Source organism: Solea senegalensis, linkage group LG18, assembly GCF_019176455.1.
Source record: "Solea senegalensis isolate Sse05_10M linkage group LG18, IFAPA_SoseM_1, whole genome shotgun sequence".
NCBI classification, from domain to species: domain Eukaryota; kingdom Metazoa; phylum Chordata; class Actinopteri; order Pleuronectiformes; family Soleidae; genus Solea; species Solea senegalensis.
Genome location: NC_058041.1, coordinates 11,678,824 through 11,693,776, shown reverse-complemented (window position 1 = coordinate 11,693,776; position 14,953 = coordinate 11,678,824). Strand labels below are relative to the sequence as shown.

Here is a 14,953-nt window from a genome sequence, read left to right as displayed (position 1 = left end):
ACAGAGCATTCTGCCATACCTCCATCCCTCCTCTTCTTTTTCCTCCCCTCCCCTCTTCTCCATCACCCCCCTCCACCTCTCCTGGCTGCAGTGGCTGTGTCTGCTGGTCTCCTCCCCAGATCCCAGAAAGCTTCAGCTCCCTTACAAATCTGTCATTCTAAATTTGCTGCAGATTATGTTCTCCCCTCAGTGGGAGTGCGGTGATATATGATATGCAAGGCCCCTATTGATTGCCTGATCTGGTGGCAAGAGGGAGCTGAAATGAACTTGAAATGAACATCATGCCTCAACTCATTGTGCGTATAATACTCTACTTAATCCCACATTTTTCTCTGCCATGGAATTCAATTGATCAATCATGTCTGTGTGATAGTACCATTTGGGAGGGTTATTGCCATCCTATTCTGCTGCTTGACCTTTTTTCACAGGCTGAAGCCAGAGGATGAACCCGACTCTTGCACCAAGAGCAGAAGGAGCCATAAAAGAGAATGTGGGCGTGTGTACGCGTGCGTGTGTGTGTACGCGTGCGTGTGTGTGTGCACTGATAGTTGGTAATAAATAAGTTATAAGATTGCTAACAATATCGTGTTCATTATTCATTCTATTTCCAGTGCGCAGTTTTACTGCATTGGTGCTAATTTACAAGCGTTGCATGACTCGATACGCCGGATCGTTATCTGCGCAAATACTGATCTTAATAAGATCAGACTTAGTGAGTGATTGATTATCAGTTTCTTTGTCTATGATGTTACAAAAATCTATTTTTTTTGCTTTCGTGTACATTCATTCAGCTTGAATTTCTAGTGGCACATAAATATTAGTACAGTACTGTTGTGTTACCTCATAATTCCATGATTGAGGTTCACATTGTGATGTATGCAGATTTTTATGGAGTTTTGTTTTTCGCTGGTTGCAGACTGGTACTTTTTTTAAAAGAGAAAATTGTACCAGACTTGATTGTATTGTGATTGGCCAAGGCCGCTTGACATGATTTATTTTTCAAACCTTTAACACCTAAGGCCTCAAAATGTCCGTAAAAAGGGCCAGAGAAAAAAGTGCTTTTTCCCAGAATAACTTTCAATATCTGGCAGTTGTTTACAATTTACTGGTTAAAATAGTGTTTTAACAATTTTTATTTAGTAAAAACACTGTAGTTGTACATGAACACCCGATTTTGTTAAATTTGAAATTTAAACAGTGTAAAACATTTAAAATAACATTTTATTTGAGTCTTTGTCTCAATGAGCAAAAACAGGCCGAAAAATGGAAACTATGTACAGGCAACTCTGATGACAAAGACGCTGATTCACTGGTTTTAGAGTGAATTTACCGTAATAACCACACATTGGCTTTGAAGTGCACATTCTCAGCGTTCAGAAGCTGTTGGAATTGTTTCGACCATCCGTCGCGTAACTACGGTAATGCAAAGTGCGCTTGTGCAAACGTGTCGTCTGCGATGCGCTCGGTGTTAATTGTTGTGAAGACAAACAGTTTTTATGAAACACCAGGTGTTTTCTGCATCTGCTCGTTCCAACTTAACTACCCTTAATGATGAAATATTTGCTCGAACTGAAAAAAATCAAACCCCATTTTTTTGTGCAGAACCTTGACTTGCATTTCTTATCGTATCTGCACGTTTTCTTTTCGTCATATTTACACTTCCTGCACTGTTGCTTATGTGTGAGGGTTCAGGCACGTTCATGTTGTATGGCCTTCACCTGTGATAGCTGCTGCTCGTCACTTTATCAAACCTGATTGTTCTCTTTGCTACCAAAGCAAATAGAGTCATTAATTACTCTCCATCAGCCAGCCCAGGCGACAACGCCTGATCAATACCCTCCACTATATTTGTCATTCACTGCTGCAGAATACACTTCCCACACACAAGACAAACCATCCTGGGTCAACCTACACACTCTGCCTCCCACTCACATCGAGGACAGTCCCATTTGCCCTCCCAGCTACTGATTCCCACCTGACAAATCAGCGACAACCGTGTTTGGTTGATGAAGATGATTCTGGAGACATTTATGACAATTACCTGGGAGCATATTGCCTCATTATGATTCGTTAAAGGGTATAAATCGGTATATGTGTATATTAATCATGTTCTACTTTGCCTACCCAAGATTAATGACACTTGTGCTTAAAAATAACCTGCAACGTGCTCCAGTGGTAGTAACTATGACTCGTGTCCGTCCGGAGCCACGGAGGAGGGATTATGTCCGATATTATCATATTGTCAGGATTCTGCCGCTAACAATGGGGGCCTGACCTTTGGCGAAAAGACCCTTCACCTTGATGGAAGGAGTGCTCAAGTTGCTTTTGTGGTGATAAGAAACAGGACAGATCTCCTGGAGGGCGTCTCTGTTGTTGTCGGCAAGTGCCACAAGTAGTTGTGCGACCCAATGAAGAAGTGAAAAAACAGTGCTCGCAGCCGCTCACTCGCTGGTGGAGAGGTGGTCACAAATCTTAAATGACTTCATCTGAATTTAGCGTTCTAATAACTGGCAGTTAGTGTATGTTAATGTGTTTGTGTGAGCAGGAGACCCACACAAACTTTCAATTTTAGCTTTGATTATTTTCTTATATATGTATATATGCACAGATGTTAAATTGTTATAGAGAAATATGACATTTCTGGTGCTTTCAAGTGTCTATAAACACTTATAATCAATATTTAGACCTTTCCAAATCTGCCCATTACGGAGCATTGACACGTATCTTTGACCACAGTGCTTTGTCGGTATGTTACTCGCTTGCTTATCTCGCTCTGTGGTTGTTTATTGATCATCACCGGAGTTGAGCGTATTCATTTTGACATCAGTCTGTATTAACACTCCAGTAACGAGGGAGCAGTCTCTATCAGATCAGATAACCAGCTCTATAAAGCAGACTGCTCTCTGCGGGTTTGGCACCCAGAGGTCACGACCCCCAGCAGGAGGCTTTAGCCAGAGCAACTCGGTGTCTGGGAGCGAGTCTGATCAACGGCCTGCCAAACAAAAACAGAATAGCTATCATGAATGCGGCGCAGATTAAGGATGAATAGTAGTTTTTTTAGTGAAATTGTAAAGAGAGGGATTTCAGAGTGAGAGTCAAATCTCTTTAATGCCATTAAAAGTCCTTGTTAGAAACACAAGGAGTTTAGCTGGCGCCTTAAGGTCACGGAAAAAAGCCCACACTTCCCAAAAGTCTTCTCCTTGTTTAAATAACACGTCAACATACATATATGCGCCCTGTTCCCTCAACTCACTCTTAGGTATTTCACAATAATTTCCCGCCTGATTCAATTCTTGGCTAAATGAAATCAAATTAAAACTCATTTGCATCAAATTGGATGAACTCAGCTGCATTTTGTTTGTGAATGTTTTGATTATGTAAACATAAATGAAATCAACATTACCAAAGCTGTGATTAGTGCTGAGAGGAATTAGATGCTAGATCAATAAAAAAACTAAAAAAAACTTCATATATGTTATTTCACCCAACATAGCCTCTAAAATATGAGACTTTGCGGCTCCTCTTGGAATCCCTTCTATGTCAGTTTAATTATGTGGAGGTTTAAAGTGTTAGTCAAACAAGACAAGGTGAAATGAAGATGTCGTCCTGGCATTTTGATAAAATGTGATGGACATTTTTTGTACATTCCGGCACAATTAAGAATTCAGAAAAAAACAAACTAACAAAAAAGAAATGTGGAATGACCATAATGACATTAGGCCGCAATGTTCCCTGTAAGCCTGTAAGGACTTTATTAACCCAATTCTGGAGGTTGCACATTGGTGCTGACATTTGCTGCACTCTGAGTTCCTGTGTTGATTCTTCCTCTCGCCCCCAAAACAGATGCTCATACACAGAGCGGGGTGTGACGGCGGCTCGCTCCATCACTCATCTCCATCCACACGCATCGGTTCAGTCCTCACGACGCTCAGCGACGAGAAATAATTAATTCAACAGCTACTGAAGCACAGAATCACATCCATTCTGACTGCCACTCGCTATTGTTGTTGGCTCTTGAAATATATGATGATCGTCTTATCATGAAATTTCTCTCTCGGTATTTCTGTCATAAATCACCAAGAAAGGTCGACACAAAGCGGGGGTGGGAGGTGGGGGAGAGAGAGAGCATTCGTATCGGTTGAAATTAAGAATTAAGCTACAGGTCTGATTGTGCGACGCCCTGAAAGGACGTCTGATATGACTTTGAAAGACCGGACACACTTCATGGACACTGCATGTTCTCAACAGACCTCCAAGCTGTGCGCGCAGGTCAATTCACACCGCTCACACATTCTGCACTAACAAGAAGGTGAACAAAAACACCCGTGAAAGCAGTTTTGTACTTAAACATCTGACGCTTTTTATGAGCACTTTTTTTCATTTCACCTTCAGTGAAGCAGTGGAATCTTCTCCTTTGTCTTTTCTGAGGCCTACAGTGTCAGGAGCAGTGGGGGAGAGGTGGAGTTGGGATGCACGAGTGAGGCGAGTGATGAGGTGCGTGGATGTTAATGTGTGAGGTAATAGCTTTTCTATGCAGAACTGCAGATTCTAATATACAGTATGTCACGTTGTAAAACATGCAGACAGCTGTGGTCACCAAAGACCTCATCTCCAGGGGTCTCTCTCTCTCTCTCTCTCTCTCTCTCTCTCTCTCTCTCTCTCTCTCTCTCTCTCTCTCCCCCTCTTGGTCCATCTGCAACAATGGCTGCCAAGTGTAACATGCTACTTTTAATTTGCAGTAACACGTGACGAGAGCAAATTAATGGCTCTTATGACACCTGTGTCCCTGAAGCTCCTCTCGCTGAGACCCAGTGTACATAACGTGTGTCACACTACATTATCTCTACATCCCTCCTGTAATGGGGGACCTTTTTTAAGGGCACTGCTGACTTGGAAACTCAGGAGCTGTCGGAGCCGCTTGGCCGAGAGCCACAGCTCCAGCCTAAAACAAATACTCTGGGCTACGCGGTCAATCCATTTCAGCGTGGCTCGTGTTGCTTCTCCTTCCTAACCCTTCTTCTCTTTTCCTTCCCCCTGCCTTTGCTTCACTTTGGTTCATGTTTTTCAGCGCCGCGATAGTTGCTGCTTTTTGCCATAATCATCATGAGGCTTATCAAGTTGAATATAGGACTCAGGCGAGCCACTGTGCTCTGAGGAAATTTAATCCCACCATTTACTGACTGTCGACTACTGCCCACTGAGCGGAGCACAGAACACCAAACGAGGCGAAATTGAAACAACTCAAGCCCCCAAAAGATCTCTTTGGAAATGAAAATGATGATGAAACATGGAGATTTTTAACTTATAAACTATTGGATCTAAAAAATGCGTCCTTGCCTTGTTTGGTTAGAAACATTTTTATCAATTTCCAAACATGTTTTAGTGCAATTGTGAATAAACAGTGTGATAGCACTTATAAAAATATGGGATATTTGATGGTTTTATTTCATTTGCATACACCCCAAACACTGTATTATCAATCCCACTGGTTCTGTGGCCCATAATCCAAAATGTACAGTTTATGAATGAAACAGGATTTCCTGTTATTGCAAAAGACGGCGATATATTTGATCTTTAAAAATCTTATTGTATACTTGTGAATTTATTTAATTAATTCTATTGCTGGCTATTCATTACTTTAAACACTACACCCTCTTAACTAAGCCCGCATTATTGTTTATGACAAACTGTAGCCGCATCTTAAATTTCAAAATAAAGGCACTCACTATTTTCCCACTGGATTTCCATTACAACTTTACAACAAACATCACAAAAAACCTTCACAGCCTCAAAACATTACATACAGTTATGTATATAACTTGTGGTATAGCTCTCGGGTTGAGTTTCAGAGGATATGTCAGCGTATCAGATGCAAAAGCATGACATTTGTGTATTTTCTTTGGTACGGTTCACTTTCAAAGGAGGACAGCAACAGGACAGCAGTGTCTACAGGGTAACTTTGGATATAATATACTATTCCTACAAACTGTGGCTGGAGGCGAGACATTGCTTTTGCAGCCATGTGTGCATGTATGTGTGTGTGTGTGTGTGTGTGTGTGTGTGTGTGTGTGTGTGTGTGTGTGTGTGTGTGTGTGTGTGTGTGTGTGTGTGTGTGTGTGTGTGTGTGTGTGTGTGTGTGTGCAGCTGATGCCTGGGGTTTATGTTTTGGAAAGATAAAGTATCCCTGACCCTGTGGTTCCAGGTAGGCACCAGCTGGCTGCTGAGAGAGTATATAAGAACCACCTCCCACTCCATACCCCACCCCCACTACACCTCAGTACAAGTACACTCTGACATGCACACACACATACACACGCATCCACACACACACACACACACACACACACACACACAGCTTTCTTCTCTTTTATTGTAATACTGGCCGAGCACCTAAATCACAGAAATGGCAGCACATCAGGGGAATCATTTGAGACTGAATAGCCATAGAAACATGGCGCTGTCACCTGGAGGACCTCCACAAAACAGGCCAGCTCTCCTCCTCACACACACACACACACATACCTTAGTCCTCTCCATGCCCTTTAATACCTCTTTGCCCTTCACTAGCAATCTGCATAGAAATGTGTGCATTCTATCATTCAGTGACTAGACATTACACCCTGGCTAATATGAGAGGTCCTCGAGCGGCTGAAAATGAACCCTTGAAAATACCAGACGTTTGCATTATGCCTTTGCGATTGCATATCTTATAGGGAAAGACTTGATTATGTCATTTGCCATGTCCACGTCATGCTGGCTTTTATATCTTTGCCAGGAAATCTACCTCTGACAGGTCATTAGTCATCCCCCCCCTCCTCCCCGCACACACATAAAACATCAATTCCACTCAATATCCCGCAAACCCCGGTGCTTCTCAACAAACACCAGAACAAAGAAGACGCTATGTAAACTGCCGCCGTGCTCTGATTAGCTCTCATTCCAGAGCACTGCAGAAATAAGGCACTCATTCCCCACCCTGTTTGAGATAACTGCCCCTTTTCCAGCAGCCACATCATCCCTCCATACCCATACACGCCTCGTAACACGAGTGCATCTGTTTAGCTATTCTCATCAGCTGCTTATGTACTGACATTAAGGAAGCCTATTGCTTACAGAACCAATAATCTACATCGCCTCAGGCCCCCTTATATCCACTAACCTACTACCTCTGTAGCAGCAGAAGTGGAGCCACTTTAGTTGAGGGAGAGGGGAGAGGAAGAAAAAAAAAAAAGAAAGGAAAAAAGAAAAGCCCTCCACAGAGCTACAGCAGCTCTCTTGACTGACCTGGGTGGTTGGCTACATCATCTTGACATGTAATTATCTAAAGCCCTTTAATCACTTCCATAAAGATTAATTGCAGGAGACAACAGCGGAGGTCGTGTCTTCAAATCAAAAGACTCCTTGGCAGATTGACACAGCGGTGTAGCAGAGTTCAGACTTAGGTGTTTTATAAGGGTCATCTACTGGAACTGAAGCAGGTTTTAATGCTGTAATTGCAAGCTCAGCAAAGTGAATTTTATACCATAAAGCTGCTTCTTCTTCTTCTTTTCCTTCTCCTTTTCTTTTTTTTTAAAAGCATTTTAGATTTTTTTTCCTCTGCATGCTAATTATTAATTGAGGTCGTGTTTTTTTCCCACATGTCATCACAAGAAACTTTCTTACCTTCATCTCTTTTCCTCTTTTCGCCATTGGCTCGCGGAATACCCAGAATCCCGTTGATGGAGTAGGATCCTGCAGGGTCATTGGAGGCGCTGGTTACAGGTGGAGAGGCTGTACTTGGTACTGTAAAAATAATAATAATAATAATGATAATATTAATAATAATGATAAGTTGTTCTGGAGTTTTGCTATGTATTCATTTATCAAACCTTTATCTCATGGAAATTGCTGTTTTACCCATTCAAAGTAATGGAAACGGCAATTAAAAGTCATCATAAATGAGTGGGTTCTCATATAAATAAAAGTATGGGATGTACTGACCTATAGTGTGGCCCGGTGTTGACAGGGACGTCCCATCAGGAGACGGATGGAAAGGTTGTTGGACTTTTGTTCGGATGATCCTGTGAACGAAGCAGATGCGGTCAGGTTGTCACTGGTGCAGCTGCAGACTTGCCCTTAATTTTATGTGAACCGTTGCTATGGAGATAGCAGTGTGTGTGTGTGTGTGTGTGTGTGTGATTAAGATATCAGACACAACTCATAGGCAAAGGAGAGGATCTGGTCAGTGGTTCTACCTCAAAGGTGAGGTATGGAGAAAAGTCTTCATTGCACTTTTGGTCTGAGTGATCTTGCAAACAAAGCATGAAATCACATCAATTCACCTCAATGATCGGCTTCACTGACTCTACCTGGCCCACACTAATCAGCTCTCCCTCCTCTCTCTCTCTCCCCCTCTCTTCCTCCCCTACTGTGGAAGGGGAAGGGGAAGGGGGGGTCTCACCGGGGCCGTATAGTAGCCCTTTGCTTCCCAGATCAAACATCTCTGTAGAACCAGCGGCCCCCGTGTGCCAGTGTGGATGAGGTTGTATTGATCGGGGCTTGGGCAGAAAAAGTTGGGGATTAGTCACACGGGCAAACAGATGCAAATAGAAAGCTATAAATTATATGTGACAGGAAAGCAATAGTTCCTTATTGCCTTGCACAAGCTTACGCCAGCATTAGATTCCTTTAATCTGAATGGCACTTGGGGAGAAAGGGAGCTGTCACAATAATTTGTAAACTTTAAAACTATTCATCATGAACGCCATGAGCGCTATTTTAGAGTGCAGGGGGGGAGAGGTCAGCTGAGGTCGATAGGAACCTTTGTTTTTTTACATTTTACATTTTGTTCTTATTTCTTTGCAGATTTAAATTCAGTAGCATGAGATGAATGAATGGCTCAGATAAAACAGATTAAACAAAAGAGGAGAGTTTTAATTTTGTGGTGTAAAATTGAAAATCTGGGCGCCACACTGGAAATAAATGGTTGCACAAACTTTTAAAAAATGACATCATTGCGTTGGTCGCACACAAATTAATTGCGGTCATTAAGTTAGCAGTTAGTTATATGAACGCTGTTTCATTTAACTTTGAATTAACTTAATTAATCGGTGCATTTAAGGGTTTTTTCTGTTCTCTGTTTTTTTTTATTTTTCCAACATTATCTTTAGATTCAAAACAAACAAACAAAAAAAACACCCACGACTCTCCTTTTATTGCCATACTCCATATTATGCGTATCCATGTCAGATGATTTGGATATTGATGTTACTGCTGGTGCCAGAAGGCTGCAGAGGAATAAATCCAACACTGTCACAAACAAAGAGAGAGAGAGAACTCCCCTCGGAGGCAAAGCTACCTAACAACAAGCTTTTCCACACGGTGCATATTGACGTTTTAATTTTTTTCACTTCTCCCCATAACAGTTATTCGACCCCTTGACTTGTGTGCGCTACATAAATCCAAAGACTTTATTTGGTATCCATGTTCTTGATATTGAATAAGCAATTTGGGAGAATGAATTAATGGCTTGGCTCTTGCAGAAAATCCCCTGAAGAAATATTAAAATAGCTTTACTTCTGAATCAATAATATCAAGCACCATTGAGGAGGCGCTTTTTCTTTTTTCTTTTTTCATGTCCAGCAGCAGGGTAGTGTTACTTGTTGTTTGTGGTGGCCCTGACGTGTAGTACAACACCATCTCTGTAGCATTTAATAATGCATGCAGGGGAAAGGTGTTTAAATGGAGCGTCCTCTTTTGTCAACAGTCCTGAGGTCAGACTGTCTGCCACAGAAACCCACGACTGGCCCCACTCAGAGCCACCCAACTGGAAAAGACTTTGGCTCCAGTGGTTTTTTCTTTTTTTCCTTTCTTTTTTTTGAATTGTCTTAATGGAAAAGCCTCATTAAAACTCCTTATAATGAGACAAAAGACTCTGTTTTTTATGTTTCTTTTTAGGTCTCATCACACAATGTGGAGTCAAGTAATGATGTTTTGTAAAAAAAATATTCTTTTTTTTGATGGCACACTGCAATCCAAACATGTATTGAAATACTTAGCTTCGTCTAAATCAAAACAAATGCTCTCATACACACACAGTCTTCTCATTATGTGCATGCTCCATTTAGTGTGTGTGTGTGTGTCATTACATTACAGAGTGGCACATTGAAATCTTACATTTCTTCTGCTGCAAAAAATATTCAGCATTAAGCCATAATAGAAATTCAAAGTAGCTTTCATATTTGGCTGATAGAATTACAGCTCTTTGTGTTCACAATTTAATTTCCCACATAAACAAAGACACATAAGCCCCCCCCCCTCCCTGCATCCAACATAGAAACGCTTTAATTGGAAGTGAAAAAAAAGAAAAAGAAAATTATAAGGCTCTTTTAATGATATTAATGTACATTTTGAATTTATCACATACATGTGTCTGAGCCGCCTTAAATGGGGCTTTTTAAGCAGCCACGAAGCATGAAATGAATTTTCTTCAGCCTTTCTCTATTTAAAAGATGTCTTGTGTGGAGCTGTCCATGCTCTCCCATCAGCTCATTAAAATGTAATGCTGATGCTGGCTCTATGGAACAGTGCCTCTTAACCAAAGTTCATCACCGGGGATCTCTGGGTGGGGGTGGGGGGGCGGAGGAGGGGTGAGGTGGTGGAGGTGGGGTGAGGTGGAGTGTGGGGTGGTAGTGGTGCCACTCTCCAACCATCCTGCTGTTTATGACTTCCTTTAAGAAGATGTGCAGCATGAGTAATGAGACTTGAGATGTTGAATTTAGGATAACTGAAAATCATTTATTGACCCCCTGCCACGGGGGAAAATTATTGTGTTGCTGGATATTTTGTTGTATTATTTATTTGCTCTGATAAGTTGTCTTATACTTATGCATGTTTTTTATAAGAATATTATGGCAAAATAAAATGCACCATGTTTGCATAATTGTGACGTACAACAACTTGACTTTTGCAAATAAAAAAAAATATATATATATATATTTATAAAACCAGGAGCTTGATTTTTTATTATTTTATTATTAATGTGCAGAAAGTACATAAGATATATACATATATATATATCTATATATATATATCTATATATATATATATATATATATAGATATATATACCTATATATATGTATATATATAGATATATATACATATATACATCTTCCTCCATTTTCCGATTCAGATCATTTCTTCTAATGAAATTATGGTCAAATCAGGAGCTTTTAATGCATCACATTTTTTTTATTAATTAGGAGGATTTTTGTGATGCAGGCTTTTTTTTTCCTAATTCAACATCAGCCTTCAGTTCACTTATTTTAAATAAAATGTTCCAGAGAACCAAATGAAGTACAAATATTTTTAATTCATCATTTTAATATTAGATGTGGGTTTGTTTTTTTGCAAAAGTGCAGCATTTACCCATTTTCCTTTTTCAGGATATTTTTCGTCTATTTTTCAAAATAAAATTTTGCTGAAAAGACAGTTCTCTCTCCCACCCTCTCTCTCTCTCTCTCTCTCTCCCTCTCTCTCTCTCCCTCCCTGTGTGCGTGTATGTGTGTGCGGCACATTAGATGTGCTAAAGAAAACTGGCCTGCTTTATAGCACCACGGGATCTGGTCACCGAATATTGATCGGTTTTCATCTCGACAGATTCACTCAGTCCTGGATGTACTGCTGCTGATTGTTGAGGGAGTTTGGTGTGAAAGATTGAATTGCACCTCTGAGACCGCGGGCAGCCTCGACGAGCTGGCCAGCACAAAGTTGGTCAAACAATATTCTGCTGCTGCTATTATATATCTATCTATAGATATAGACATGTATCTGTAGATATACTCTGACCAATGGTGTCAGTTTGCGCTCAGCCCCGTTTAATCCAACTAAATTAAGGAAAAAAATGGGGGTGTGATCTACATAAATGCACATTTTGTTTGTTGGTTCCCTACCGGTTAATCGATGAGACGCTGGGGACAGTGTCGTTGTCGCAGATGCCCTCTGCCAGCAGCCTGTCTCTGATCTCCCAGGCAAACATGGTGGGGTTTTGTCTCTTGTAGTCTGCGATTTTGTCCACCACCTTTGGCGTGGCCACTTTAGGTTTGGAGCCACCGATCACACCCGGTTTGATGCTGCCAGTCTCGTAGTATCTGCCAAATCATTATCGTTTGAAAAAATATTTAAGACACAACATTGCCGACATGCCAAACAAGCGTTTAGTATATTTATTTTTCTAAGTGTCCAAAGAAGTCCAACTTTTGTTGGATGATTGCACGCGCGTTATGACTCCAAACAAACCACACGTGTGCTTCAAAACGAATTAAAATGTATGGAAATTCAAAGCATAGTGTCAAATATGTGTGTTTAATAATTAAAAGCAGATTACTGAAGGTTCACCACTACTATCTCTTGTGCTATCTCTTTGCACCTGCGTGTGCGCCTCACCTGCCCAGGATCTTGCTGACGCAGCCGTGACTGACCCGCAGCTGCCTGGAGATGTCGCAGGGTCGGACTCCCTGGTGCGCCAGCTCCACTATCCGCTGCCTCACCACGTCCGGGAGCGGTCTGCCGTTCACGAACACGCCGCCGAGCTGGTTCACACCTCCGTGCCCTACGTGGGATACAACAGCAGCACACACACAGACGTAACATTACATAAAGTCGCTCCACAGACTGAGAGAACAGGAAGCAGGTGAGTGTTGGTGTGTTTGTTTTTTATTATGTTTGCCTTAAATGTAGTATAATATGACACAACTGCAGTGTATTAAATACATAAAATACATGCCATTTTAAAACATATTTTACTCTGACTGAAAATATTTGACATTAATATATTTTTTAATTTATATAATTGTTTACACATTTTATTTATGGACATATTATATTATATTACATTATATTATATTATAATATTGATAGCCATTGTACTGGACAAATAATGGATAAATAATAGTTTGTTTGATGTCAAACTAATTACATAGATATTATAACAAATAAACCTGTAGAAATTAATGGTTTTTTTTTTACAAAAACAAAACTGAAAAAAAAATCTCGCGCACGTGTTCGTGTCCTTTGTCCATGCTTGTTGTTTTCTATATTTTTAATTTAATTCAAATTTAAATTTAAAATGAGCTGCTGTGCTATCTTTGCAATAATTCAATTAAATTAAGCAAAAAACAAAACAAAAACTGAACTATACTACACATGCTCATCATGCAGCTTGTTCCATTTTTTATTTTTTTTTCATCTGTTACTCTAATGAACATTAAATCCAATCAACATCCAACACAATGTCAAGGCTGCCATTTCATTTATGGAAACAATTAAGAATAAAAATACGCATTTAATCGAAGTTTTTCCACAGAGAAAAAAAATACACTTTACGTGTTTAAATAAATAAAATACACTTTCTGTGTTTTTTTCGTCTTTTCCTCAACAGCTCATGTTTGTTATTAAGTTACAAGCTCCTTCATTTTCTCTGCACGCTCATTTTAAATAATTGAGCGGGTTTGATTACTCGTATTACATATTATTTAGTCAACGAAGAGTCCATCAATTATTCACACACATGCACCAAATTACAAGCAGACCACACATGCACGTGGACCTGGCGTGGGTCTCACTGTTATTTGGATAATGTGAATAATACATGTGTGTAACTAAAGTGTCCTGACTTATTAGGCCCAAACACACACACACAAACACACATACACACAGCGCGGGAAGCTGCAGGCTGATACACGTGTAAATGCCGGAGTTTACCTGCCAACGCGTGTTCTTTGTTTACTACTATGACAAGTTTAATTTGTGCACATCACTGCTCTGCGCTGTGCTCTTCACTGACAAGTGTCTCTCTTGGCTAAACCGTGTGGTGTGAGACCTCACATGACAAACAGGAGCAGCCTTACGTGTCCACGTCTGCGTCTTCTTTTCGCGTGTGTGTCAGTTTATTATAGCTCGTAATTTGCGCGCAAAAGCGCGAGGTTTTTTTGTTTGTTTGTTTTTTTGCGCACAAAAAAAACCCACTCTGCGCTCCGCCGCAGGCCTTTGTGTGTGTTTTTTACGCAGAAATGATGAAACACACTTGTTCTCCTGATTGTTTATGTAAGAGCTGCAGTGTGGTGGAGACCAACTCGTGTTGTGCTACTTACGGTGCATCGCGGTAAAGGGGTCTGCTTTGCAGTGAATATCCATTGGATAGTAAAGGAAAGACAGATAATCAACTGAAGTCGCCGTTTCGCCTTCCGATCAAGGATGAAAATGTGAAGAAGAAAAAGGGGTTGATTCAACTCGATGGAGGGACTTTAGTTTGCCCCTCCACCTCCACGTCTGCAGCACACCGAGGTGATGGCAACTTCTTCCCCCAAAAGTTGCCTTTCTTTTTCTTTTCTTCAGCAGTCCGGAGCTGGAGCGGAGGTTTGGCAGGTGCGCAGCATGACCGAACGCTTCCTTCACTGGGTACGGACCTGTGCGCGCTCACTCAGTCTATCGGTATTTTTTCGGAGCCTGTGTTGAGCGCAGGTGTAATTCTCACAGCATGTCAGCGCGGTTTTTCTCGTTTGAACGGAATGAAGCGTTCAGGTCCAGCGTGCAGCGGGAATGGGCCCGGGTATCTCCTCAGTCCTGGTGGCCTTGATTCACGCGTCACACACGCGGCGCAGAGACACTTGCGCACGCATCGGTGTTTTCCTCTTGCGCGCTGGATGCGTGATGCTGGATCTTTGGGGCTGGGAATGAAGCCTCTCTCTGTGTCTGTGGTTCTAAAAGCTGCAACCCTCCCCTCCTCACCCCCTCCTCTCCTCCCCTCCTCCTCCTCCCCTCTGCAGACCCCCTTTTGCTTATATGGATGACTTGTCAGACAAAGGCAATAGATGCCAACACTTTGTGATTCGCCAACGCTAAAAAAAAAAAAAGGGGCGTTGGTCCAAATGAGGAGGTCTCAGGTTGTGACACACCGGCAGGAAGAGGAGGAA

At 41.3% G+C, this 14,953-nt stretch overlaps 1 protein-coding gene across 5 annotated transcripts in view; it reads right to left on the bottom strand.

The window, feature by feature from the left end:
- The window catches only part of pax2b (paired box 2b), a 29,921-nt gene extending 15,215 nt beyond the window's left edge, over positions 1-14,706 (bottom strand). For 2 of the 5 annotated variants that reach the window (XM_044013802.1, XM_044013804.1), the window contains exons 1-5: positions 14,132-14,706; positions 12,426-12,603; positions 11,933-12,130; positions 7,981-8,060; positions 7,663-7,782 (exon numbers count right to left, since the gene is read on the bottom strand). In XM_044013802.1, coding sequence (XP_043869737.1) covers positions 7,663-7,782; positions 7,981-8,060; positions 11,933-12,130; positions 12,426-12,603; positions 14,132-14,174 — 619 coding nt within the window. In that variant the 5' untranslated portion in view covers positions 14,175-14,706. The remainder of the gene's footprint in view (positions 1-7,662; positions 7,783-7,980; positions 8,061-11,932; positions 12,131-12,425; positions 12,604-14,131) is intronic. The other 3 variants (XM_044013803.1, XM_044013806.1, XM_044013805.1) reach the window with 2 other exon arrangements.
- Positions 14,707-14,953: the final 247 nt, after the last annotated feature.